Source organism: Salmo salar, chromosome ssa17 (genome assembly GCF_905237065.1).
Source record: "Salmo salar chromosome ssa17, Ssal_v3.1, whole genome shotgun sequence".
NCBI classification, from domain to species: domain Eukaryota; kingdom Metazoa; phylum Chordata; class Actinopteri; order Salmoniformes; family Salmonidae; genus Salmo; species Salmo salar.
The window spans coordinates 68,757,768-68,784,429 of NC_059458.1; the positions used below are offsets into that span (position 1 = coordinate 68,757,768).

Below are 26,662 nucleotides of genomic sequence, written 5' to 3' on the forward strand. Positions count from 1 at the left end.
TCTAGAGCACCGTGCCTGTCAAGTCTGTCTATCAGCCCAGCAGATGTCTCCTTATAGCTCTAGAGCACTGTGCCTGTCAAGTCTGTCTATCAGCCCAGCAGATGTCTCCTTATAGCTCTAGAGCACCGTGCCTGTCAAGTCTGTCTATCAGCTGATGTCTCCTTATAGCTCTAGAGTACCGTGCCTGTCAAGTCTGTCTATCAGCCCAGCAGATGTCTCCTTATAGCTCTAGAGTACCGTGCCTGTCAAGTCTGTCTATCAGCTGATGTCTCCTTATAGCTCTAGAGTGCCGTGCTTGTAAAGTCTGTCTATCAGCTGATGTCTCCTTATAGTTCTAGAGTACCGTGCCTGTCAAGTCTGTCTATCAGCTGATGTCTCCTTATAGCTCTAGAGTACCGTGCCTGTCAAGTCTGTCTATCAGCCCAGCAGATGTCTCCTTATAGTTCTAGAGCACCGTGCCTGTCAAGTCTGTCTATCAGCCCAGCAGATGTCTCCTTATAGCTCTAGAGTACCGTGCCTGTCAAGTCTGTCTATCAGCCCAGCAGATGGCTCCTTATAGCTCTAGAGTACCGTGCCTGTCAAGTCTGTCTATCAGCTGATGTCTCCTTATAGTTCTAGAGTACCGTGCCTGTCAAGTCTGTCTATCAGCTGATGTCTCCTTATAGCTCTAGAGTACCGTGCCTGTCAAGTCTGTCTATCAGCTGATGTCTCCTTATAGCTCTAGAGCACCATGCCTGTCAAGTCTGTCTATCAGCAGATGTCTCCTTATAGTTCTTGAGCACCGTGCCTGTCAAGTCTGTCTATCAGCTGATGTCTCCTTATAGCTCTACAGTACCGTGCCTGTCAAGTCTGTCTATCATGATGTCTCCTTATAGCTCTAGAGCACCGTGCCTGTCAAGTCTGTCTATCAGCCCAGCAGATGTCTCCTTATAGCTCTAGAGTACCGTGCCTGTCAAGTCTGTCTATCAGCTAATGTCTCCTTATAGTTCTAGAGTACCGTGCCTGTCAAGTCTGTCTATCAGCTGATGTCTCCTTATAGCTCTTGAGTACCGTGCCTGTCAAGTCTGTCTATCAGCCCAGCAGATGTCTCCTTATAGCTCTAGAGTACCGTGCCTGTCAAGTCTGTCTATCAGCCCAGCAGATGTCTCCTTATAGCTCTAGAGCACCGTGCCTGTCAAGTCTGTCTATCAGCTGATGTCTCCTTATAGTTCTAGAGTACCGTGCCTGTCAAGTCTGTCTATCAGCCCAGCAGATGTCTCCTTATAGTTCTAGAGCACCGTGCCTGTCAAGTCTGTCTAACAGCTGATGTCTCCTTATAGCTCTAGAGTACCGTGCCTGTCAAGTCTGTCTAACAGCTGATGTCTCCTTATAGCTCTAGAGTAACGTGCCTGTAAAGTCTGTCTATCAGCAGATGTCTCCTTATAGCTCTAGAGCACCGTGCCTGTCAAGTCTGTCTATCAGCTGATGTCTCCTTATAGCTCTAGAGCACCGTGCCTGTCAAGTCTGTCTATCAGCTGATGTCTCCTTATAGTTCTAGAGTACCGTGCCTGTCAAGTCTGTCTATCAGCCCAGCAGATGTCTCCTTATAGTTCTAGAGCACCGTGCCTGTCAAGTCTGTCTAACAGCTGATGTCTCCTTATAGCTCTAGAGTACCGTGCCTGTCAAGTCTGTCTAACAGCTGATGTCTCCTTATAGCTCTAGAGTACCGTGCCTGTAAAGTCTGTCTATCAGCAGATGTCTCCTTATAGCTCTAGAGCACCGTGCCTGTCAAGTCTGTCTATCAGCTGATGTCTCCTTATAGCTCTAGAGCACCGTGCCTGTCAAGTCTGTCTATCAGCTGATGTCTCCTTATAGTTCTAGAGTACCGTGCCTGTCAAGTCTGTCTATTAGCCCAGCAGATGTCTCCTTATAGCTCTAGAGTACCGTGCCTGTCAAGTCTGTCTATAAGCCCAGCAGATGTCTCCTTATAGCTCTAGAGCACCGTGCCTGTCAAGTCTGTCTATCAGCTGATGTCTCCTTATAGCTCTAGAGCACCGTGCCTGTCAAGTCTGTCTATCAGCTGATGTCTTCTTATAGCTCTAGAGTACCGTGCCTGTCAAGTCTGTCTATCAGCTGATGTCTCCTTATAGCTCTAGAGCACCGTGCCTGTCAAGTCTGTCTATCAGCTGATGTCTCCTTATAACTCTAGAGCACCGTGCCTGTCAAGTCTGTCTATCAGCTGATGTCTCCTTATAGCTCTAGAGCACCGTGCCTGTCAAGTCTGTCTATCAGCTGATGTCTCCTTATAGCTCTAGAGTACCGTGCCTGTCAAGTCTGTCTATCAGCCCAGCAGATGTCTCCTTATAGCTCTAGAGCACCGTGCCTGTCAAGTCTGTCTATCAGCTGATGTCTCCTTATAGTTCTAGAGTACCGTGCCTGTCAAGTCTGTCTATCAGCTGATGTCTCCTTATAGCTCTAGAGTACCGTGCCTGTCAAGTCTGTCTATCATGATGTCTCCTTATAGTTCTAGAGTACCGTGCCTGTCAAGTCTGTCTATCAGCTGATGTCTCCTTATAGCTCTAGAGCACCGTGCCTGTCAAGTCTGTCTATCAGCCCAGCAGATGAATCCTTATAGTTCTAGAGTACCGTGCCTGTCAAGTCTGTCTGTCAGCCCAGCAGATGTCTCCTTATAGCTCTAGAGTACCGTGCCTGTCAAGTCTGTCTATCAGCTGATGTCTCCTTATAGCTCTAGAGTACCGTGCCTGTCAAGTCTGTCTATCAGCAGATGTCTCCTTATAGTTCTAGAGTACCGTGCCTGTCAAGTCTGTCTATCAGCTGATGTCTCCTTATAGCTCTAGAGTACCGTGCCTGTCAAGTCTGTCTATAAGCCCAGCAGATGTCTCCTTATAGCTCTAGAGCACCGTGCCTGTCAAGTCTGTCTATCAGCTGATGTCTCCTTATAGCTCTAGAGCACCGTGCCTGTCAAGTCTGTCTATCAGCTGATGTCTTCTTATAGCTCTAGAGTACCGTGCCTGTCAAGTCTGTCTATCAGCTGATGTCTCCTTATAGCTCTAGAGCACCGTGCCTGTCAAGTCTGTCTATCAGCTGATGTCTCCTTATAGCTCTAGAGCACCGTGCCTGTCAAGTCTGTCTATCAGCTGATGTCTCCTTATAGCTCTAGAGCACCGTGCCTGTCAAGTCTGTCTATCAGCTGATGTCTCCTTATAGCTCTAGAGTACCGTGCCTGTCAAGTCTGTCTATCAGCCCAGCAGATGTCTCCTTATAGCTCTAGAGTACCGTGCCTGTCAAGTCTGTCTATCAGCCCAGCAGATGTCTCCTTATAGCTCTAGAGTACCGTGCCTGTCAAGTCTGTCTATCAGCCCAGCAGATGTCTCCTTATAGCTCTAGAGTACCGTGCCTGTCAAGTCTGTCTATCAGCCCAGCAGATGTCTCCTTATAGCTCTAGAGCACCGTGCCTGTCAAGTCTGTCTATCAGCTGATGTCTCCTTATAGTTCTAGAGTACCGTGCCTGTCAAGTCTGTCTATCAGCCCAGCAGATGTCTCCTTATAGTTCTAGAGCACCGTGCCTGTCAAGTCTGTCTAACAGCTGATGTCTCCTTATAGCTCTAGAGTACCGTGCCTGTCAAGTCTGTCTAACAGCTGATGTCTCCTTATAGCTCTAGAGTAACGTGCCTGTAAAGTCTGTCTATCAGCAGATGTCTCCTTATAGCTCTAGAGCACCGTGCCTGTCAAGTCTGTCTATCAGCTGATGTCTCCTTATAGCTCTAGAGCACCGTGCCTGTCAAGTCTGTCTATCAGCTGATGTCTCCTTATAGTTCTAGAGTACCGTGCCTGTCAAGTCTGTCTATCAGCCCAGCAGATGTCTCCTTATAGTTCTAGAGCACCGTGCCTGTCAAGTCTGTCTAACAGCTGATGTCTCCTTATAGCTCTAGAGTACCGTGCCTGTCAAGTCTGTCTAACAGCTGATGTCTCCTTATAGCTCTAGAGTACCGTGCCTGTAAAGTCTGTCTATCAGCAGATGTCTCCTTATAGCTCTAGAGCACCGTGCCTGTCAAGTCTGTCTATCAGCTGATGTCTCCTTATAGCTCTAGAGCACCGTGCCTGTCAAGTCTGTCTATCAGCTGATGTCTCCTTATAGTTCTAGAGTACCGTGCCTGTCAAGTCTGTCTATTAGCCCAGCAGATGTCTCCTTATAGCTCTAGAGTACCGTGCCTGTCAAGTCTGTCTATAAGCCCAGCAGATGTCTCCTTATAGCTCTAGAGCACCGTGCCTGTCAAGTCTGTCTATCAGCTGATGTCTCCTTATAGCTCTAGAGCACCGTGCCTGTCAAGTCTGTCTATCAGCTGATGTCTTCTTATAGCTCTAGAGTACCGTGCCTGTCAAGTCTGTCTATCAGCTGATGTCTCCTTATAGCTCTAGAGCACCGTGCCTGTCAAGTCTGTCTATCAGCTGATGTCTCCTTATAACTCTAGAGCACCGTGCCTGTCAAGTCTGTCTATCAGCTGATGTCTCCTTATAGCTCTAGAGCACCGTGCCTGTCAAGTCTGTCTATCAGCTGATGTCTCCTTATAGCTCTAGAGTACCGTGCCTGTCAAGTCTGTCTATCAGCCCAGCAGATGTCTCCTTATAGCTCTAGAGCACCGTGCCTGTCAAGTCTGTCTATCAGCTGATGTCTCCTTATAGTTCTAGAGTACCGTGCCTGTCAAGTCTGTCTATCAGCTGATGTCTCCTTATAGCTCTAGAGTACCGTGCCTGTCAAGTCTGTCTATCATGATGTCTCCTTATAGTTCTAGAGTACCGTGCCTGTCAAGTCTGTCTATCAGCTGATGTCTCCTTATAGCTCTAGAGCACCGTGCCTGTCAAGTCTGTCTATCAGCCCAGCAGATGAATCCTTATAGTTCTAGAGTACCGTGCCTGTCAAGTCTGTCTGTCAGCCCAGCAGATGTCTCCTTATAGCTCTAGAGTACCGTGCCTGTCAAGTCTGTCTATCAGCTGATGTCTCCTTATAGCTCTAGAGTACCGTGCCTGTCAAGTCTGTCTATCAGCAGATGTCTCCTTATAGTTCTAGAGTACCGTGCCTGTCAAGTCTGTCTATCAGCTGATGTCTCCTTATAGCTCTAGAGTACCGTGCCTGTCAAGTCTGTCTATAAGCCCAGCAGATGTCTCCTTATAGCTCTAGAGCACCGTGCCTGTCAAGTCTGTCTATCAGCTGATGTCTCCTTATAGCTCTAGAGCACCGTGCCTGTCAAGTCTGTCTATCAGCTGATGTCTTCTTATAGCTCTAGAGTACCGTGCCTGTCAAGTCTGTCTATCAGCTGATGTCTCCTTATAGCTCTAGAGCACCGTGCCTGTCAAGTCTGTCTATCAGCTGATGTCTCCTTATAACTCTAGAGCACCGTGCCTGTCAAGTCTGTCTATCAGCTGATGTCTCCTTATAGCTCTAGAGCACCGTGCCTGTCAAGTCTGTCTATCAGCTGATGTCTCCTTATAGCTCTAGAGTACCGTGCCTGTCAAGTCTGTCTATCAGCCCAGCAGATGTCTCCTTATAGCTCTAGAGTACCGTGCCTGTCAAGTCTGTCTATCAGCCCAGCAGATGTCTCCTTATAGCTCTAGAGTACCGTGCCTGTCAAGTCTGTCTATCAGCCCAGCAGATGTCTCCTTATAGCTCTAGAGTACCGTGCCTGTCAAGTCTGTCTATCAGCTGATGTCTCCTTATAGCTCTAGAGTACCGTGCCTGTAAAGTCTGTCTATCAGCTGATGTCTCCTTATAGTTCTAGAGTACCGTGCCTGTCAAGTCTGTCTATCAGCTGATGTCTCCTTATAGCTCTAGAGTACCGTGCCTGTCAAGTCTGTCTATCATGATGTCTCCTTATAGTTCTAGAGTACCGTGCCTGTCAAGTCTGTCTATCAGCTGATGTCTCCTTATAGCTCTAGAGCACCGTGCCTGTCAAGTCTGTCTATCAGCCCAGCAGATGAATCCTTATAGTTCTAGAGTACCGTGCCTGTCAAGTCTGTCTGTCAGCCCAGCAGATGTCTCCTTATAGCTCTAGAGTACCGTGCCTGTCAAGTCTGTCTATCAGCTGATGTCTCCTTATAGCTCTAGAGTACCGTGCCTGTCAAGTCTGTCTATCAGCAGATGTCTCCTTATAGTTCTAGAGTACCGTGCCTGTCAAGTCTGTCTATCAGCTGATGTCTCCTTATAGCTCTAGAGTACTGTGCCTGCCAAGTCTGTCTATCAGCCCAGCAGATGTCTCCTTATAGTTCTAGAGCACCGTGCCTGTCAAGTCTGTCTATCAGCTGATGTCTCGTTATAGCTCTAGAGCACCGTGCCTGTCAAGTCTGTCTATCAGCAGATGTCTCCTTATAGTTCTAGAGCACCGTGCCTGTCAAGTCTGTCTATCAGCTTATGTCTCCTTATAGCTCTAGAGCACCGTGCCTGTCAAGTCTGTCTATCAGCAGATGTCTCCTTATAGTTCTAGAGTACCGTGCCTGTCAAGTCTGTCTATCAGCTGATGTCTCCTTATAGCTCTAGAGTACTGTGCCTGCCAAGTCTGTCTATCAGCCCAGCAGATGTCTCCTTATAGTTCTAGAGCACCGTGCCTGTCAAGTCTGTCTATCAGCTGATGTCTCCTTATAGCTCTACAGTACCGTGCCTGTCAAGTCTGTCTATCATGATGTCTCCTTATAGTTCTAGAGTACCGTGCCTGTCAAGTCTGTCTATCAGCTGATGTCTCCTTATAGCTCTAGAGCACCGTGCCTGTCAAGTCTGTCTATCAGCCCAGCAGATGTCTCCTTATAGCTCTAGAGTACCGTGCCTGTCAAGTCTGTCTATCAGCCCAGCAGATGGCTCCTTATAGCTCTAGAGTACCGTGCCTGTCAAGTCTGTCTATCAGCTGATGTCTCCTTATAGCTCTAGAGTACCGTGCCTGTCAAGTCTGTCTATCAGCTGATGTCTCCTTATAGTTCTAGAGTACCGTGCCTGTCAAGTCTGTCTATCAGCTGATGTCTCCTTATAGCTCTAGAGTACCGTGCCTGTCAAGTCTGTCTATCAGCTGATGTCTCCTTATAGTTCTGGAGTACCGTGCCTGTCAAGTCTGTCTATCAGCTGATGTCTCCTTATAGTTCTAGAGTACCGTGCCTGTCAAGTCTGTCTATCAGCCCAGCAGATGGCTCCTTATAGCTCTAGAGTACCGTGCCTGTCAAGTCTGTCTATCAGCTGATGTCTCCTTATAGCTCTAGAGTACCGTGCCTGTCAAGTCTGTCTATCAGCTGATGTCTCCTTATAGTTCTAGAGTACCGTGCCTGTCAAGTCTGTCTATCAGCTGATGTCTCCTTATAGCTCTAGAGTACCGTGCCTGTCAAGTCTGTCTATCAGCTGATGTCTCCTTATAGCTCTGGAGTACCGTGCCTGTCAAGTCTGTCTATCAGCTGATGTCTCCTTATAGCTCTAGAGTACCGTGCCTGTCAAGTCTGTCTATCAGCCCAGCAGATGTCTCCTTATAGCTCTAGAGTACCGTGCCTGTCAAGTCTGTCTATCAGCTGATGTCTCCTTATAGCTCTAGAGTACCGTGCCTGTCAAGTCTGTCTAACAGCTGATGTCTCCTTATAGCTCTAGAGTACCGTGCCTGTAAAGTCTGTCTATCAGCAGATGTCTCCTTATAGCTCTAGAGCACCGTGCCTGTCAAGTCTGTCTATCAGCTGATGTCTCCTTATAGCTCTAGAGCACCGTGCCTGTCAAGTCTGTCTATCAGCTGATGTCTCCTTATAGCTCTAGAGTACCGTGCCTGTCAAGTCTGTCTATCAGCTGATGTCTCCTTATAGCTCTAGAGCACCGTGCCTGTCAAGTCTGTCTATCAGCTGATGTCTCCTTATAACTCTAGAGCACCGTGCCTGTCAAGTCTGTCTATCAGCTGATGTCTCCTTATAGCTCTAGAGCACCGTGCCTCTCAAGTCTGTCTATCAGCTGATGTCTCCTTATAGCTCTAGAGCACCGTGCCTGTCAAGTCTGTCTAACAGCTGATGTCTCCTTATAGCTCTAGAGTACCGTGCCTGTCAAGTCTGTCTAACAGCTGATGTCTCCTTATAGCTCTAGAGTACCGTGCCTGTAAAGTCTGTCTATCAGCAGATGTCTCCTTATAGCTCTAGAGCACCGTGCCTGTCAAGTCTGTCTATCAGCTGATGTCTCCTTATAGCTCTAGAGCACCGTGCCTGTCAAGTCTGTCTATCAGCTGATGTCTCCTTATAGCTCTAGAGTACCGTGCCTGTCAAGTCTGTCTATCAGCTGATGTCTCCTTATAGCTCTAGAGCACCGTGCCTGTCAAGTCTGTCTATCAGCTGATGTCTCCTTATAACTCTAGAGCACCGTGCCTGTCAAGTCTGTCTATCAGCTGATGTCTCCTTATAGCTCTAGAGCACCGTGCCTCTCAAGTCTGTCTATCAGCTGATGTCTCCTTATAGCTCTAGAGTACCGTGCCTGTCAAGTCTGTCTATCAGCCCAGCAGATGTCTCCTTATAGCTCTAGAGCACCGTGCCTGTCAAGTCTGTCTATCAGCCCAGCAGATGTCTCCTTATAGCTCTAGAGTACCGTGCCTGTCAAGTCTGTCTATCAGCTGATGTCTCCTTATAGCTCTTGAGTACCGTGCCTGTCAAGTCTGTCTATCAGCCCAGCAGATGTCTCCTTATAGCTTAGAGTACCGTGCCTGTCAAGTCTGTCTATCAGCCCAGCAGATGTCTCCTTATAGCTCTAGAGCACCGTGCCTGTCAAGTCTGTCTATCAGCTGATGTCTCCTTATAGCTCTAGAGCACCGTGCCTGTCAAGTCTGTCTATCAGCTGATGTCTCCTTATAGCTCTAGAGCACCGTGCCTGTCAAGTCTGTCTATCAGCTGATGTCTCCTTATAGCTCTAGAGCACCGTGCCTGTCAAGTCTGTCTATCAGCTGATGTCTCCTTATAGTTCTAGAGTACCGTGCCTGTCAAGTCTGTCTATCAGCCCAGCAGATGTCTCCTTATAGCTCTAGAGCACCGTGCCTGTCAAGTCTGTCTATCAGCCCAGCAGATGTCTCCTTATAGCTCTAGAGTACCGTGCCTGTCAAGTCTGTCTATCAGCCCAGCAGATGTCTCCTTATAGCTCTAGAGTACCGTGCCTGTCAAGTCTGTCTATCAGCTGATGTCTCCTTATAGCTCTAGAGTACCGTGCCTGTAAAGTCTGTCCATCAGCTGATGTCTCCTTATAGTTCTAGAGTACCGTGCCTGTCAAGTCTGTCTATCAGCCCAGCAGATGTCTCCTTATAGCTCTAGAGTACCGTGCCTGTCAAGTCTGTCTATCAGCTGATGTCTCCTTATAGCTCTAGAGTACCGTGCCTGTAAAGTCTGTCCATCAGCTGATGTCTCCTTATAGTTCTAGAGTACCGTGCCTGTCAAGTCTGTCTATCAGCTGATGTCTCCTTATAGCTCTAGAGTACCGTGCCTGTCAAGTCTGTCTATCAGCCCAGCAGATGTCTCCTTATAGCTCTAGAGCACCGTGCCTGTCAAGTCTGTCTATCAGCTGATGTCTTCTTATAGCTCTAGAGTACCGTGCCTGTCAAGTCTGTCTATCAGCTGATGTCTCCTTATAGCTCTAGAGCACCGTGCCTGTCAAGTCTGTCTATCAGCTGATGTCTCCTTATAACTCTAGAGCACCGTGCCTGTCAAGTCTGTCTATCAGCTGATGTCTCCTTATAGCTCTAGAGCACCGTGCCTGTCAAGTCTGTCTATCAGCTGATGTCTCCTTATAGCTCTAGAGTACCGTGCCTGTCAAGTCTGTCTATCAGCCCAGCAGATGTCTCCTTATAGCTCTAGAGCACCGTGCCTGTCAAGTCTGTCTATCAGCTGATGTCTCCTTATAGTTCTAGAGTACCGTGCCTGTCAAGTCTGTCTATCAGCTGATGTCTCCTTATAGCTCTAGAGTACCGTGCCTGTCAAGTCTGTCTATCATGATGTCTCCTTATAGTTCTAGAGTACCGTGCCTGTCAAGTCTGTCTATCAGCTGATGTCTCCTTATAGCTCTAGAGCACCGTGCCTGTCAAGTCTGTCTATCAGCCCAGCAGATGAATCCTTATAGTTCTAGAGTACCGTGCCTGTCAAGTCTGTCTGTCAGCCCAGCAGATGTCTCCTTATAGCTCTAGAGTACCGTGCCTGTCAAGTCTGTCTATCAGCTGATGTCTCCTTATAGCTCTAGAGTACCGTGCCTGTCAAGTCTGTCTATCAGCAGATGTCTCCTTATAGTTCTAGAGTACCGTGCCTGTCAAGTCTGTCTATCAGCTGATGTCTCCTTATAGCTCTAGAGTACCGTGCCTGTCAAGTCTGTCTATAAGCCCAGCAGATGTCTCCTTATAGCTCTAGAGCACCGTGCCTGTCAAGTCTGTCTATCAGCTGATGTCTCCTTATAGCTCTAGAGCACCGTGCCTGTCAAGTCTGTCTATCAGCTGATGTCTTCTTATAGCTCTAGAGTACCGTGCCTGTCAAGTCTGTCTATCAGCTGATGTCTCCTTATAGCTCTAGAGCACCGTGCCTGTCAAGTCTGTCTATCAGCTGATGTCTCCTTATAACTCTAGAGCACCGTGCCTGTCAAGTCTGTCTATCAGCTGATGTCTCCTTATAGCTCTAGAGCACCGTGCCTGTCAAGTCTGTCTATCAGCTGATGTCTCCTTATAGCTCTAGAGTACCGTGCCTGTCAAGTCTGTCTATCAGCCCAGCAGATGTCTCCTTATAGCTCTAGAGTACCGTGCCTGTCAAGTCTGTCTATCAGCCCAGCAGATGTCTCCTTATAGCTCTAGAGTACCGTGCCTGTCAAGTCTGTCTATCAGCCCAGCAGATGTCTCCTTATAGCTCTAGAGTACCGTGCCTGTCAAGTCTGTCTATCAGCTGATGTCTCCTTATAGCTCTAGAGTACCGTGCCTGTAAAGTCTGTCTATCAGCTGATGTCTCCTTATAGTTCTAGAGTACCGTGCCTGTCAAGTCTGTCTATCAGCTGATGTCTCCTTATAGCTCTAGAGTACCGTGCCTGTCAAGTCTGTCTATCATGATGTCTCCTTATAGTTCTAGAGTACCGTGCCTGTCAAGTCTGTCTATCAGCTGATGTCTCCTTATAGCTCTAGAGCACCGTGCCTGTCAAGTCTGTCTATCAGCCCAGCAGATGAATCCTTATAGTTCTAGAGTACCGTGCCTGTCAAGTCTGTCTGTCAGCCCAGCAGATGTCTCCTTATAGCTCTAGAGTACCGTGCCTGTCAAGTCTGTCTATCAGCTGATGTCTCCTTATAGCTCTAGAGTACCGTGCCTGTCAAGTCTGTCTATCAGCAGATGTCTCCTTATAGTTCTAGAGTACCGTGCCTGTCAAGTCTGTCTATCAGCTGATGTCTCCTTATAGCTCTAGAGTACTGTGCCTGCCAAGTCTGTCTATCAGCCCAGCAGATGTCTCCTTATAGTTCTAGAGCACCGTGCCTGTCAAGTCTGTCTATCAGCTGATGTCTCCTTATAGCTCTAGAGCACCGTGCCTGTCAAGTCTGTCTATCAGCAGATGTCTCCTTATAGTTCTAGAGCACCGTGCCTGTCAAGTCTGTCTATCAGCTTATGTCTCCTTATAGCTCTAGAGCACCGTGCCTGTCAAGTCTGTCTATCAGCAGATGTCTCCTTATAGTTCTAGAGTACCGTGCCTGTCAAGTCTGTCTATCAGCTGATGTCTCCTTATAGCTCTAGAGTACTGTGCCTGCCAAGTCTGTCTATCAGCCCAGCAGATGTCTCCTTATAGTTCTAGAGCACCGTGCCTGTCAAGTCTGTCTATCAGCTGATGTCTCCTTATAGCTCTACAGTACCGTGCCTGTCAAGTCTGTCTATCATGATGTCTCCTTATAGTTCTAGAGTACCGTGCCTGTCAAGTCTGTCTATCAGCTGATGTCTCCTTATAGCTCTAGAGCACCGTGCCTGTCAAGTCTGTCTATCAGCCCAGCAGATGTCTCCTTATAGCTCTAGAGTACCGTGCCTGTCAAGTCTGTCTATCAGCCCAGCAGATGGCTCCTTATAGCTCTAGAGTACCGTGCCTGTCAAGTCTGTCTATCAGCTGATGTCTCCTTATAGCTCTAGAGTACCGTGCCTGTCAAGTCTGTCTATCAGCTGATGTCTCCTTATAGTTCTAGAGTACCGTGCCTGTCAAGTCTGTCTATCAGCTGATGTCTCCTTATAGCTCTAGAGTACCGTGCCTGTCAAGTCTGTCTATCAGCTGATGTCTCCTTATAGTTCTGGAGTACCGTGCCTGTCAAGTCTGTCTATCAGCTGATGTCTCCTTATAGTTCTAGAGTACCGTGCCTGTCAAGTCTGTCTATCAGCCCAGCAGATGGCTCCTTATAGCTCTAGAGTACCGTGCCTGTCAAGTCTGTCTATCAGCTGATGTCTCCTTATAGCTCTAGAGTACCGTGCCTGTCAAGTCTGTCTATCAGCTGATGTCTCCTTATAGTTCTAGAGTACCGTGCCTGTCAAGTCTGTCTATCAGCTGATGTCTCCTTATAGCTCTAGAGTACCGTGCCTGTCAAGTCTGTCTATCAGCTGATGTCTCCTTATAGTTCTGGAGTACCGTGCCTGTCAAGTCTGTCTATCAGCTGATGTCTCCTTATAGTTCTAGAGTACCGTGCCTGTCAAGTCTGTCTATCAGCCCAGCAGATGTCTCCTTATAGTTCTAGAGCACCGTGCCTGTCAAGTCTGTCTAACAGCTGATGTCTCCTTATAGCTCTAGAGTACCGTGCCTGTCAAGTCTGTCTAACAGCTGATGTCTCCTTATAGCTCTAGAGTACCGTGCCTGTAAAGTCTGTCTATCAGCAGATGTCTCCTTATAGCTCTAGAGCACCGTGCCTGTCAAGTCTGTCTATCAGCTGATGTCTCCTTATAGCTCTAGAGCACCGTGCCTGTCAAGTCTGTCTATCAGCTGATGTCTTCTTATAGCTCTAGAGTACCGTGCCTGTCAAGTCTGTCTATCAGCTGATGTCTCCTTATAGCTCTAGAGCACCGTGCCTGTCAAGTCTGTCTATCAGCTGATGTCTCCTTATAACTCTAGAGCACCGTGCCTGTCAAGTCTGTCTATCAGCTGATGTCTCCTTATAGCTCTAGAGCACCGTGCCTCTCAAGTCTGTCTATCAGCTGATGTCTCCTTATAGTTCTAGAGCACCGTGCCTGTCAAGTCTGTCTAACAGCTGATGTCTCCTTATAGCTCTAGAGTACCGTGCCTGTCAAGTCTGTCTAACAGCTGATGTCTCCTTATAGCTCTAGAGTACCGTGCCTGTAAAGTCTGTCTATCAGCAGATGTCTCCTTATAGCTCTAGAGCACCGTGCCTGTCAAGTCTGTCTATCAGCTGATGTCTCCTTATAGCTCTAGAGCACCGTGCCTGTCAAGTCTGTCTATCAGCTGATGTCTTCTTATAGCTCTAGAGTACCGTGCCTGTCAAGTCTGTCTATCAGCTGATGTCTCCTTATAGCTCTAGAGCACCGTGCCTGTCAAGTCTGTCTATCAGCTGATGTCTCCTTATAACTCTAGAGCACCGTGCCTGTCAAGTCTGTCTATCAGCTGATGTCTCCTTATAGCTCTAGAGCACCGTGCCTCTCAAGTCTGTCTATCAGCTGATGTCTCCTTATAGCTCTAGAGTACCGTGCCTGTCAAGTCTGTCTATCAGCCCAGCAGATGTCTCCTTATAGCTCTAGAGCACCGTGCCTGTCAAGTCTGTCTATCAGCCCAGCAGATGTCTCCTTATAGCTCTAGAGTACCGTGCCTGTCAAGTCTGTCTATCAGCTGATGTCTCCTTATAGCTCTTGAGTACCGTGCCTGTCAAGTCTGTCTATCAGCCCAGCAGATGTCTCCTTATAGCTTAGAGTACCGTGCCTGTCAAGTCTGTCTATCAGCCCAGCAGATGTCTCCTTATAGCTCTAGAGCACCGTGCCTGTCAAGTCTGTCTATCAGCTGATGTCTCCTTATAGTTCTAGAGTACCGTGCCTGTCAAGTCTGTCTATCAGCCCAGCAGATGTCTCCTTATAGCTCTAGAGTACCGTGCCTGTCAAGTCTGTCTATCAGCCCAGCAGATGTCTCCTTATAGCTCTAGAGCACCGTGCCTGTCAAGTCTGTCTATCAGCTGATTTCTCCTTATAGCTCTAGAGCACCGTGCCTGTCAAGTCTGTCTATCAGCTGATGTCTTCTTATAGCTCTAGAGTACCGTGCCTGTCAAGTCTGTCTATCAGCTGATGTCTCCTTATAGCTCTAGAGCACCGTGCCTGTCAAGTCTGTCTATCAGCTGATGTCTCCTTATAACTCTAGAGCACCGTGCCTGTCAAGTCTGTCTATCAGCTGATGTCTCCTTATAGCTCTAGAGCACCGTGCCTGTCAAGTCTGTCTATCAGCTGATGTCTCCTTATAGTTCTAGAGTACCGTGCCTGTCAAGTCTGTCTATCAGCCCAGCAGATGTCTCCTTATAGCTCTAGAGCACCGTGCCTGTCAAGTCTGTCTATCAGCCCAGCAGATGTCTCCTTATAGCTCTAGAGTACCGTGCCTGTCAAGTCTGTCTATCAGCCCAGCAGATGTCTCCTTATAGCTCTAGAGTACCGTGCCTGTCAAGTCTGTCTATCAGCTGATGTCTCCTTATAGCTCTAGAGTACCGTGCCTGTAAAGTCTGTCCATCAGCTGATGTCTCCTTATAGTTCTAGAGTACCGTGCCTGTCAAGTCTGTCTATCAGCTGATGTCTCCTTATAGCTCTAGAGTACCGTGCCTGTCAAGTCTGTCTATCAGCCCAGCAGATGTCTCCTTATAGTTCTAGAGCACCGTGCCTGTCAAGTCTGTCTATCATCTGATGTCTCCTTATAGCTCTAGAGCACCGTGCCTGTCAAGTCTGTCTATCAGCAGATGTCTCCTTATAGTTCTAGAGCACCGTGCCTGTCAAGTCTGTCTATCAGCTGATGTCTCCTTATAGCTCTACAGTACCGTGCCTGTCAAGTCTGTCTATCATGATGTCTCCTTATAGTTCTAGAGTACCGTGCCTGTCAAGTCTGTCTATCAGCTGATGTCTCCTTATAGCTCTAGAGCACCGTGCCTGTCAAGTCTGTCTATCAGCCCAGCAGATGTCTCCTTATAGTTCTAGAGTACCGTGCCTGTCAAGTCTGTCTATCAGCCCAGCAGATGTCTCCTTATAGCTCTAGAGTACCGTGCCTGTCAAGTCTGTCTATCAGCTGATGTCTCCTTATAGCTCTAGAGTACCGTGCCTGTCAAGTCTGTCTATCAGCAGATGTCTCCTTATAGTTCTAGAGCACCGTGCCTGTCAAGTCTGTCTATCAGCTGATGTCTCCTTATAGCTCTACAGTACCGTGCCTGTCAAGTCTGTCTATCATGATGTCTCCTTATAGTTCTAGAGTACAGTGCCTGTCAAGTCTGTCTATCAGCTGATGTCTCCTTATAGCTCTAGAGCACCGTGCATGTCAAGTCTGTCTATCAGCCCAGCAGATGTCTCCTTATAGTTCTAGAGTACCGTGCCTGTCAAGTCTGTCTATCAGCCCAGCAGATGTCTCCTTATAGCTCTAGAGTACCGTGCCTGTCAAGTCTGTCTATCAGCTGATGTCTCCTTATAGCTCTAGAGTACCGTGCCTGTCAAGTCTGTCTATCAGCAGATGTCTCCTTATAGTTCTAGAGTACCGTGCCTGTCAAGTCTGTCTATCAGCTTATGTCTCCTTATAGCTCTACAGTACCGTGCCTGTCAAGTCTGTCTATCATGATGTCTCCTTATAGTTCTAGAGTACCGTGCCTGTCAAGTCTGTCTATCAGCTGATGTCTTCTTACAGCTCTAGAGCACCGTGCCTGCTCCACTTCCTCATTGCTAGCTCTAGCCTGTTCTAAGTAACCACTGAACTAACTAGGCTGCATCACCACTTATGCTGAATAGAAGTTAACACACTTGAATAATGCAACACAGTAGAAATGTTGAAACTGCTAATTACTGTTCCCCAAACAATGTCCAGTACAGGCTAGAACACTACAGTGCAAGAAGATACTGGTAGCTTCCAGCTTTGTAGGCTAACTTTCCTTGCTAACTTACAGCTGAAGCCAAAACCAATTCACTACCCTAGTAATTCAAAAAATTGCTGACTACAAAGCCAATTGTCACCAAAAACATTATTCATTCACTTCGTTTACCCCGGCTCACATCTCCCCCAGTCAAGATCATCTTTGCTTCAGCCTAGAAAACTGACTTTGTGTGTGAATGACATCATGGGTCTTAAAGACACAGCGCACACTTTTATAAAATAAGATAATGCTTCTTCTATGCAAATGTCGTTGATCAGTACAATAAAATAAGTCACAATTGGAAGGTAAACAGATTGTTTTTCCATCATGAAATCAGCCAAAACAAGCTCTAACTCAATGCATGCACACACTCCTATTGAATATGCCTTCACCTGTATTGTGAACAGGGCTAGACTACATCATGATTTACCCAGATGATCAATAGAGATTTACCATTCAAATAAATTATTACCATTATGCTGTTATGTAGATTGGTAAAAAAAAAATGTAGTGAGTCATTAATGCATACATTCAAAAATCAAACATTTCAAATGATATAGAACACACAAGATCTGTCCGGATCAAGTGCCATTCATTTAGCTAATATGTTTTTGGTTGTTTTTTTTTGCATTGGTATGGTTTTGGTATCACTTTGGTATGAAGTATCGTGATGGTATTGAGTATTGGGATACTAAACCTGGCATTGAAGTAAAAATTCTGTGTGCATACGTGCCCACGTGCGTGTGTATGACATATATCTGCAGTGTGTCTGTGTATCTATGCATCTGACATAAGCCAAAGCTGACCTGACGCAAATACAACAGCTTGCGCTATCGGAACCAGGGTCTCAGTGTGTGTCTCTGTGCATCTCTCCCTCTCAATAGGACTTAACACTGGCACCTCATCGATTTCCTGGCGCCGGTATCTTTTGGCCACAGTCGCTCACTTGGCTTGGCTAAAATATGGCTTACGTCTCCTAAACCTCCAATCCCTCGTAAATGTGCTGTAGATAAAGAAGAATCATGACCCAGTAATAGGTCTGTATAACAGGGGGAGCTGTACCGACTAGGGACCTGGAGGTCTGCTAACCCCATATGTCACACAGAGGAAAACCCCAAACAGATAGTACAAACACTTTACTACATGTGATGTTCAGGCAGCTTCCATTTGAAGTTGGACATTTTACATTTCACACTACATAGTATTGGTCTGTGGGAAAGGGAACTACATTCACCAGGCCTCTCTAAAACTGACCCATAGTCACACATACTTTATTGGGTGTATATGCTAAACTTTACTCTCTTCCTAAGACTCACACACCTCCATGAGAGAGAGAGAGAGAGAGAGAGAGAGAGAGAGAGAGAGAGAGAGAGAGAGAGAGAGATATGATTTCCCATGGCGCCCTGTAGTTGCTTGTATCAGTAGCTCTTTTGTAGCTCAGGCTATTTTTGCCCATTTCTGTCCACGGGGCAAGTGATGGCAGTGAGAGTGACGGTAGTGTATACAGAGACAGACAGAGACACGCACACAGAGGGACGCACAAAGACACACACACACACACACACACACACACACACACACACACACACACACACACACACACACACACACACACACACACACACACACACACACACACACACACACACACACACAGGGAACTCAGTTCTACTATATACAGCAGACTTGGCTGGTATGGTGGATTAGTAAGGCTGAGGAGAGAGAGAGAGAGAGGTATGCTTACGTTAACAATGTATGTGTGCATTTCTTTGTCTCTGTGAGCGTCAATCTGTGTGCATCTCTGTATGTATGTACAGTTGAAGTTGGAAGTTTACATACACCTTAGCCAAATACATTTAAACTCAGTTTTTCACAATTTCTGACATTTAATCCTAGTAAAAATTCCCTGTCTTAGGTCAGAGAGAATGGTTTATTTCAGCTTTTACTTCTTTCATCACATTCCCAGTGGGTCAGAAGTTTACATACACTCAATTAGTACTTGGTAGCATTGCCTTTCAATTGTTTAACTTGGGTCAAATGTTTCGGGATTTGTGGGCTTTGTGATGGCCACTCCAATACCTTGACTTTGTTGTCCTTAAGCCATTTTGCCACAACTTTGGAAGTATGCTTGGGGTCATTGTCCATTTGAAAGACCCATTTGCGACCAAGCTTTAACTTCCTGACTGATGTCTTGAGATGTTGCTTCAATATATCCACATAATTTTCCTTCCTCATGAGGCCATCTATTGGAAATTGCTCCCAAGGATGAACCAGACTTGTGGAGGTCTACAATTGTTTTTCTGAGGTCTTGGCTGATTTCTTTTGATTTAACCATGATGTCAAGCAAAGAGGCACTGACTTTGAAGGTAGGCCTTGAAATACATCCACAGGTACACCTCCAATTGACTCAAATTATGTAAATTAGCCTATCATAAGCTTCTAAAGCCATGACATAATTTTCTGGAATTTTCCAAGCCGTTTAAAGGCACAGTCAACTTAGTGTATGTAAACTTCTGACCCACTGGAATTGTGATACAGTGAATAATAAGTGAAATAATCTGTCTGTCAACAGTTGTTGGAAAAATTACTTGTGTCATGCACAAAGTAGATGTCCTAACCGACTTGCCAAAACTATAGTTTGTTAACAAGAAATTGGTTGAGCGGTTTAAAAACAAGTTTTAATGACTCCAATCTAAGTGTATGTAAACTTCCAACTTCAACTGTAGATACCGATGAACTTACTGTTTGTATGTATGTATGTATGTATGTATGTATGTATGTATGTATGTATGTATGTATGTATGTATGTATGTATGTATGTATGTATGTATGTATGTATGTGAGCCAATAGAAAGACATTCCTGTTCATATGTTAGCAGTGTGGGCACCAACCTGGAATAATAAGGAGACTACAGGAAACATCACACAAAGCCAAGAAATAGAGGTGTGTGTGGGTGTGTGTGTCCAGCCAAACTAACACAGACAGTGAGCAGATCATTCAGGGCAGAGGAAACAGGTGGGGCTGTGTGTGTGTGTGTGTGTGTGTGTGTGTGTGTGTGTGTGTGTGTGTGTGTGTGTGTGTGTGTGTGTGTGTGTGTGTGTGTGTGTGTGTGTGTGTTAGTATATAGGGCCAGGACGATACCAGTATTGCGATACTTGTTAATACTTTGGCAAGGAAACAAAACAAAGCGGATTTAAGTCGTTATGAAAAAAGGACCATTTTGTTATCATCCAGAGTCACATTTTATTTATTTTCCAAGGTATAGAACACAATATTTTCCATACAGCAGGTTTTTAAAGGACCAAAGAGTATGTTCTGCTTTGTGTTTCCATTTTTGCCATGGAAACAATATCATTACAACCCTACTAGTATATCAGTTGGCTCTGACTCAACCTAACCTGGAGCAGATGGACAACCAAAATAACACCCTGGGGCCCCTAACCACAGGTGTACCCAGCTAACCACAGGTGTACCCAGCTGACCACAGCTGTACCCAGCTAACCACAGCTGTACCCAGCTAACCACAGGTGTACCCAGCTAACCACAGGTGTACCCAGCTGACCACAGGTGTATCCAGCTGACCACAGCTGTACCCAGCTGACCCCAGGTGTACCCAGCTGACCACAGGTGTACCCAGCTGACCACAGGTGTACCCAGCTGACCCCAGGTGTACCCAGCTAACCACAGGTGTACCCAGCTAACCACAGGTGTACCCAGCTGACCACAGGTGTACCCAGCTGACCACAGATGTACCCAGCTGACCCCAGGTGTACCCAGCTAACCACAGGTGTACCCAGCTAACCACAGGTGTACCCAGCTGACCACAGGTGTACCCAGCTAACCACAGGTGTACCCAGCTGACCACAGGTGTACCCAGCTAACCACAGGTGTACCCAGCTGACCACAGGTGTACCCAGCTGACCACAGGTGTACCCAGCTGACCACAGGTGTACCCAGCTAACCACAGGTGTACCCAGCTGACCACAGGTGTACCCAGCTGACCACAGCTGTACCCAGCTGACCACAGGTGTACCCAGCTAACCACAGGTGTACCCAGCTAACCACAGGTGTACCCAGCTAACCACAGGTGTACAGCCATTCATTTATCCAGGATGAATAATGTCACATCTTATTGGTCCTGTAGACCTATTGGTAAACAAACACAAACTGCCTCAGATAAATACATATTTATCTTTGATATGATGGCCAGATAGAAAAGTTGAATGTTGGATCATGAACCTAAATGTTGGATTCAGCTTCCCCATGATGGTGATGGTCTCTACTAGAAAGTATAATAAATGATATTATATGACTACAGCATATTCATTGTCTCTGTATGTTGGCACAGAGACATGTCTGTGAGGTTGTCCACCAGAGCAGGCTTTGGAAATGGCTTAGTGAATGTTGTAGCTCAGGTGTCAAGGTTCCTCTCCCTGGGTTATATAATATCATTCTGACAAGGGCCTTGGATGCTGTCTGATGTGAGCAACAAGGCAGTCTCATACAGTAGTGTCTGCATCGCAGCAGTCTCATGCGTTACTGAGTGGACTATAAATATAATATAACAAAAATGATTTGAAATGAATAAACTGCATATTGTTATTCTAACACACCTGATTCAACTAGTCCACTAATCACCAAGCTCTTGAGGTGTTTTAGTGCTGGGCTGGAACAAAAATGACAGGGAAGACGTTTTAAAGTGTTGTGCAGGGCAGAAGCCACTTCAGAGACAGAATCAATGTATTTTATGCTTGGGGAGAGCAAGAGTAAATATTGTCAAACAGTAGAGGCAGAACAGTAGAGGCAGAACAGTAGAGGCAGAACAGTAGAGACAGAACAGTAGAGGCAGAACAGTAGAGGCAGAACAGTAGAGGCAGAACAGTAGAGACAGAACAGTAGAGGCAGAACAGTAGAGGCAGAACAGTAGAGGCAGAACAGTAGAGGCAGAACAGTAGAGGCAGAACAGCCAGAGATCCTTGAGAACAACATCTAAACTACTAAAGAACAGATTAGATTTGATTTGATCAGCTGATGGGTAGAAGAGAAATAAAAAGAGGGAGAAAGAGAGGGACAGAGAGACAGAAGCTAGGTTCCCATCCATTTGTCAAAAGATTTCCAAGCAAATATTTTAATATTCGGACAAAAAAAGGAATTATAATCCACTGGTCTAATGTAATTTGTTTGATCAACATTTAGGAAAGGTTCCCGACAATGTTCTGTTTCCATCGGGCCTGTTTTCCCTTTTTTATCTGACATGTAAAGTTCTTTACTCAAATAAACATGGAAACAGAGAAATGAACAGAGATAATAACAGAGAGAGAGAGAGAGAGAGAGAGAGAGAGAGAGCTCATATTGAGCAAGGTTAAGGGACACCTCCTCTGACTGGGACAGGCTTCCTGATGCCCTTTAAATCCTTTTAGGAAGCAGAGAGTACTTTTTCTACAGCACGCCTACACAGCAAGCAACACACACCACACACCAAACAAACACCAACACACACCACACACCAAACAAACACCAACACACACCACACACCAAACAAACACCAACACACACCACACACCAAACAAACACCAACACACACCACACACCAAACAAACACCAACACACACCACACACCAAACAAACACCAACACACACCACACACCAAACAAACACCAACACACACCACACACCAAACAAACACCAACACACACCACACACCAAACAAACACCAACACACACCACACACCAAACAAACACCAACACACACCACACACCAAACAAACACCAACACACACCACACACCAAACAAACACCAACACACACCACACACCAAACAAACACCAACACACACCACACACCAAACAAACACCAACACACACCACACACCAAACAAACACCAACACACAGATAAATGCACACACAAATAAACACAAACAAATTCTCAGCTCGGAGCAAGTGTTGGGAGAGTGACAGAGGCGAGGCATGTCTGCTGACGAAGCAGAGAAAGGGGTGGATGAGTCAGTGTACTGAGGTAGGTAGACTGAGGCAGTAGCAGCCTCGTTCACATGGCCATCCAGCACCACGCTCTGTCCTAGACCAATGACTCACATCATCTATCTATTCCACTTCATCACAAAGGACTCAGGGCTCTACATAGCTCTCCATCAATCACCACAAGTTCAGTTTCATGAAGCATCCTTGAATGGATTGGATCAGATTAGATGCGTGTCTCGTTGGGTTGAATTGAATTTCAGCTCAGTTAAAATCAGGTTTGGGATCGAAATTCAACATGTATAAATCAGGAAATTAGGACTTTTTCAATTAGTATGTTTTTCAGTGAACCTTTTCAATCCATGATCAAAATGTCCTATTCATTCTCCACTGAGTAAAGATGAATTTACATAGTCCCTGAAACATGGTGGTATTTCATCTCTGTCGGTTATACTCTGCACCTGGGTTGTGTTCATTAATGCACACTGTCACAAAGCGTTTTGCATTGGAAATGAAAATGAGCATTTCTTATTGGACAAGTCCAGCTAGTCCCTCACTATTTCAGTCAGTTTTCTTCAGTTTGGTGCCTAATGAACACAACCCTGATTTTGAGCAAAACAAGTATATTTGTTGCAGTGTTAAGACACACTGGTCCAGAGACACCTAATCTTTGGCTCATTAGGCCGTCTAAGAACATAATCACCTAGGATTCTGATCTCCCCAATGTAATTACACATTTCCCCGTGCCTTGGACTTAATTCGAGGAATACGCTGCTCCTCATTACTGCCAAAGATGGGCCAGTACGACAACACAGAGATACATACCAGTCTATGATATTGGTAGCATTTTATATTGAGTTGACCTGTGTAGTCCAGAGGCCGTAACCTGAGGACCTTTGCTCCTCTAGGAGCTAAAATTAGTAGGTAAAGTAAGTGCCACCTGTGTAGTAATGAGGTAATTACACTAGTAACAACCTTAGGGTACATAGTAGTACTGTAGTAACTAGCTGTCTGAGCCAACACAAAGACACATGAGGATCTATGATGTGTGTTTTACCTCTATTTTAACTGTCTTTTGAAGTATTGTATGACATCACAGTGTATGTGTTTCTACATACAATAATGTTAAATAAACCTAAACGTAAATGATGAACTCCATGAGAAAATGGAGTGCCTCTTCAGTGACGTTATTTCATAATGCAGTGGCGGCCATCTTGTTGGGCGGAACACCTTAAATAGACCAGTAGCGTGATCACTAAGGGAACTGGCAACGCGCTACGCCGCTAAACACTACACCACCAACTAGCATAGTGAAGCTAGCATGTGAAGCTACACCAAACCTGCCATCGCGTGAGCTCAACTATACGTGCTTTCAACACTTTCACTGCTTTCACTCAAGGTTGAACAACTTACACTGTGAGTAGCTCCTAAGCCGAGCCAGACATGGCCGATAACAAATACAATCTAGTCACAGTTCAACCAAACTTGCTATTATAATTGAGAAACCAACGCTACCCGTATTACACCCTATTGACCTGTCAACCAAAATATACAGCAGTTACACAGTAGACAAGCAATAAGTAGGCTACTGCTGTATTTTCCCATCAGAATACTGTTTGACAGCGAGCTTTGATTCGCTGAACTGAATGAAATTCTGTGCAGTTCTTCCATTAATATAATTTGATGACCCCATAAACCATCTGTTCTTGGGAACTGAATGTAAGTGATGTATGTTAATTCAGCGTCAATGGGACACTCTAGTAATAACACTCTATAACCCCCTAGGAAGATGAGAAATCAAAGAGTATTTGGTTCCTATGACCACACACACACACACACACACACACACACACACACACACACACACACACACACGCGCACCCCTCTCTTAGATTACAGAGTCAAGTGGCAGCCTTTTGAAGTGTAAATGGAGCTCAGTAATGAGATGGCCATTTAAATGGCATTCATGTAGCCTTATTAACCTAGCCCCACAATGGCTTAGTTAGACTACAGGGCAGCTAGGAGGCTAGGGAAGGCTAAACGCATCAACCACAAACCACTCCCACAAAAGTCAGTCATGACAACCAAGACCGTGACAACCAAGACCGTGACAACCAAGACCGTGACAACCAAGACCGTAACCAACGTTCAGGTTTACTTATGGTAAGAGGGGTACCTTTAAACAGGGTGTCAATATTTGTGTCCTGATTACAATTGGAAGATATAAAAACCAAATTGACTGCAGACGTGGTTTTTATATAGCCAGTGAGTGACTGAACAACATGGAGTGTACAGAAGACTGTAGCCCTAACCCACCTACTGTAACAATGGAAACAGCTGAAATCATTGTATGGTGTGTGTACCTTTCATCAGAACTGTTTCTATTTTAGCAGTAGTGAAAGCTGTACTGGTCTTACCTCACCAAGATGAGGTGCGGGGTTGAAGCCACACAGGTTGCACACACTCTTCTTGCACTCAGTGCAGTTGCTGTAGTTAGGGGGGTCTGCTGATCCAACGTTCAGCTCCACCTTACACAGAGGGCAGTTTTCCTGGGCCCCCGAGCCTGGGGCCGGAGTAGGCGGCTCCCCCGCTTTCAGAGGCTCCGCGGAGGGCTCTGCTTCTATGGACTTCTGGTCCTTCAGCAGGGAGACGGCACGTTTGGGGGCCTTCTTGGAGGCAGGCGGGGTGTCAGGGCTGTCTGAGTCCGGGGGAGACCCGGGAGCGGAGAAGGGAGAGTCCGGGGAAGAACCAGGGGCAGAGAAAGGGGAATCTGGGGGAGAGCCGGCAGGAGAACCGGCAGGAGAATCGGCAGGAGAACCAGCTTTCTCATCCACAGAGTCCACAGAGTCGGTGGTCATGAGGTTGGTGGCCGAGCTCAAGATGGACGAGCCAAAGCCGAACATCTGGGAGGCAGCCGCCGGGGGCTTGGCTGTCTCGGTAAAACCACCGAACCCGCTGAACATCTTTCCCGTCACCGACTCTGCTGTTTTTTGGGGACCAGCAGCGGCTTTGGCCCGATCAGGTTTGGCTGATCCAGTGAACCCACCAAAGCCACTGAACATTGTTCCCGTGATGGACTCGGCCGCCTGGGAGGCAGCGGCTGGAGGCTTGGCCACGTCGGTGAGTCCCCCTAGGCTGATGCCCCCCAGGCCCCCGAAGAAGCTGGACTCCTGTTTACCTTTGGCCGGTGAGGGCTGGGGGCTGCCTTTCGGGGAAGATGGGCCGGGGGATTTCTGTTTGGGCGTGGTTGGAGGGGTTAAGCCTCTGTCGGAGATGCTCTGCTGCTTAATCAGTAGATTGGGCTTCTTGCCATCTTTTCCAGGGTCTTTCCTTGAGGGTGAAGGAGGGGCAGAGCCCTTGCCCATCATAGGAGGGTCATCCATACCCCCCATAGCCCTCTGCATCTGGCAGTTGAGACACAGCCACTCTTTGCCCTGAAAAGATCCAAAACATGGTCAGACACACATACGACACACACATATACACACATGTACTGTATGGCCGGGACGGTACCAGTATCGCGATACTCATTAGTAACGTGGCAAGGAAACAAAACATGAAGCGGATTTAACTTCTTTAGGAAAACAGCCCTAATGTTGGAAACAAATACCATTATGTTGCCATCCAGAGTCACATGTATTTATTTTCCAAGTTATAGCACACAATATTTTACATACAGCAGGTTTTTAAAGGACCAAACAGTATGTTCTGCTTTGTATTTTTATTTTTGCCATGAAAACAATAGTGCGATATCACAGCCCAATATCACAGCCCTAATGTAATGTATATACAGGTACACACACACACACACACACACACACACACACACACACACACACACACACACACACACACACACACACACACACACACACACACACACACACACACACACACACACACACACACACACACAATCCTTTCCATTAAGTGAAACATCACAGTAATTCAGAGAAAAAACAACTTCATTAGTCAATTTCAATAACATGCATGATTCTCTTTTCACACTGTAAATTGTTTTTCGCTCGGTTCATGAGGGATTTAAAAGCAAATTGAATGATTTATACTAATTACGTGTTGCAGTAACGGGAGCTGTATTTGCAGATCGTGGCAATTTGCAGAACCACCATTAAATGTACTACTCGACAAGGCTGCATTACAAATGGAATATTTCTCTAATTTGAGGCAAAAATCCTATCATTACAAACCATTTTATTTGTTTTATTTCAGATGTTTATTGGTTGACTCATTCTTGAAATACAAGAAAAGTACTCTGATGAAAGTAGATGCCTTTCATGGTTAGTTAGAAATGGGAAACTACTGTATTGATGCATCTGTAACACTTTATAAATATATCATTAGATAATCATACTGATTTCCTACACGATATATACTGTATGTTTGTTCTAAAGATGGAGTTTCGTCACATATCCTGACAACTAGCTTAGCTACAGTGTAATGTTTTTGTTCCCTATACAGGACATGGCCTTGGTTACCATTGTCTACAACAAGAAACCCTACAAAAGAGGACAATATTGACATGGTTATTATCAGTGTCTTGCATAGAACAACACTCACATTTCCGTTCCCTCTTTGTGATTACCATGCTCAATAATTCTAC

The 26,662-nt window shown here is 46.2% G+C and overlaps 1 protein-coding gene across 1 annotated transcript in view; it reads right to left on the reverse strand.

The window, feature by feature from the left end:
* LOC106576559 (protein piccolo) overlaps window positions 1–26,662 on the reverse strand; it is a 96,745-nt gene that overhangs the window by 64,969 nt on the left and 5,114 nt on the right. The window contains exon 3 of the mRNA XM_045698653.1: window positions 24,459–25,475. Within this exon, the coding sequence (XP_045554609.1) occupies window positions 24,459–25,475 (1,017 nt within the window). The remainder of the gene's footprint in view (window positions 1–24,458; window positions 25,476–26,662) is intronic.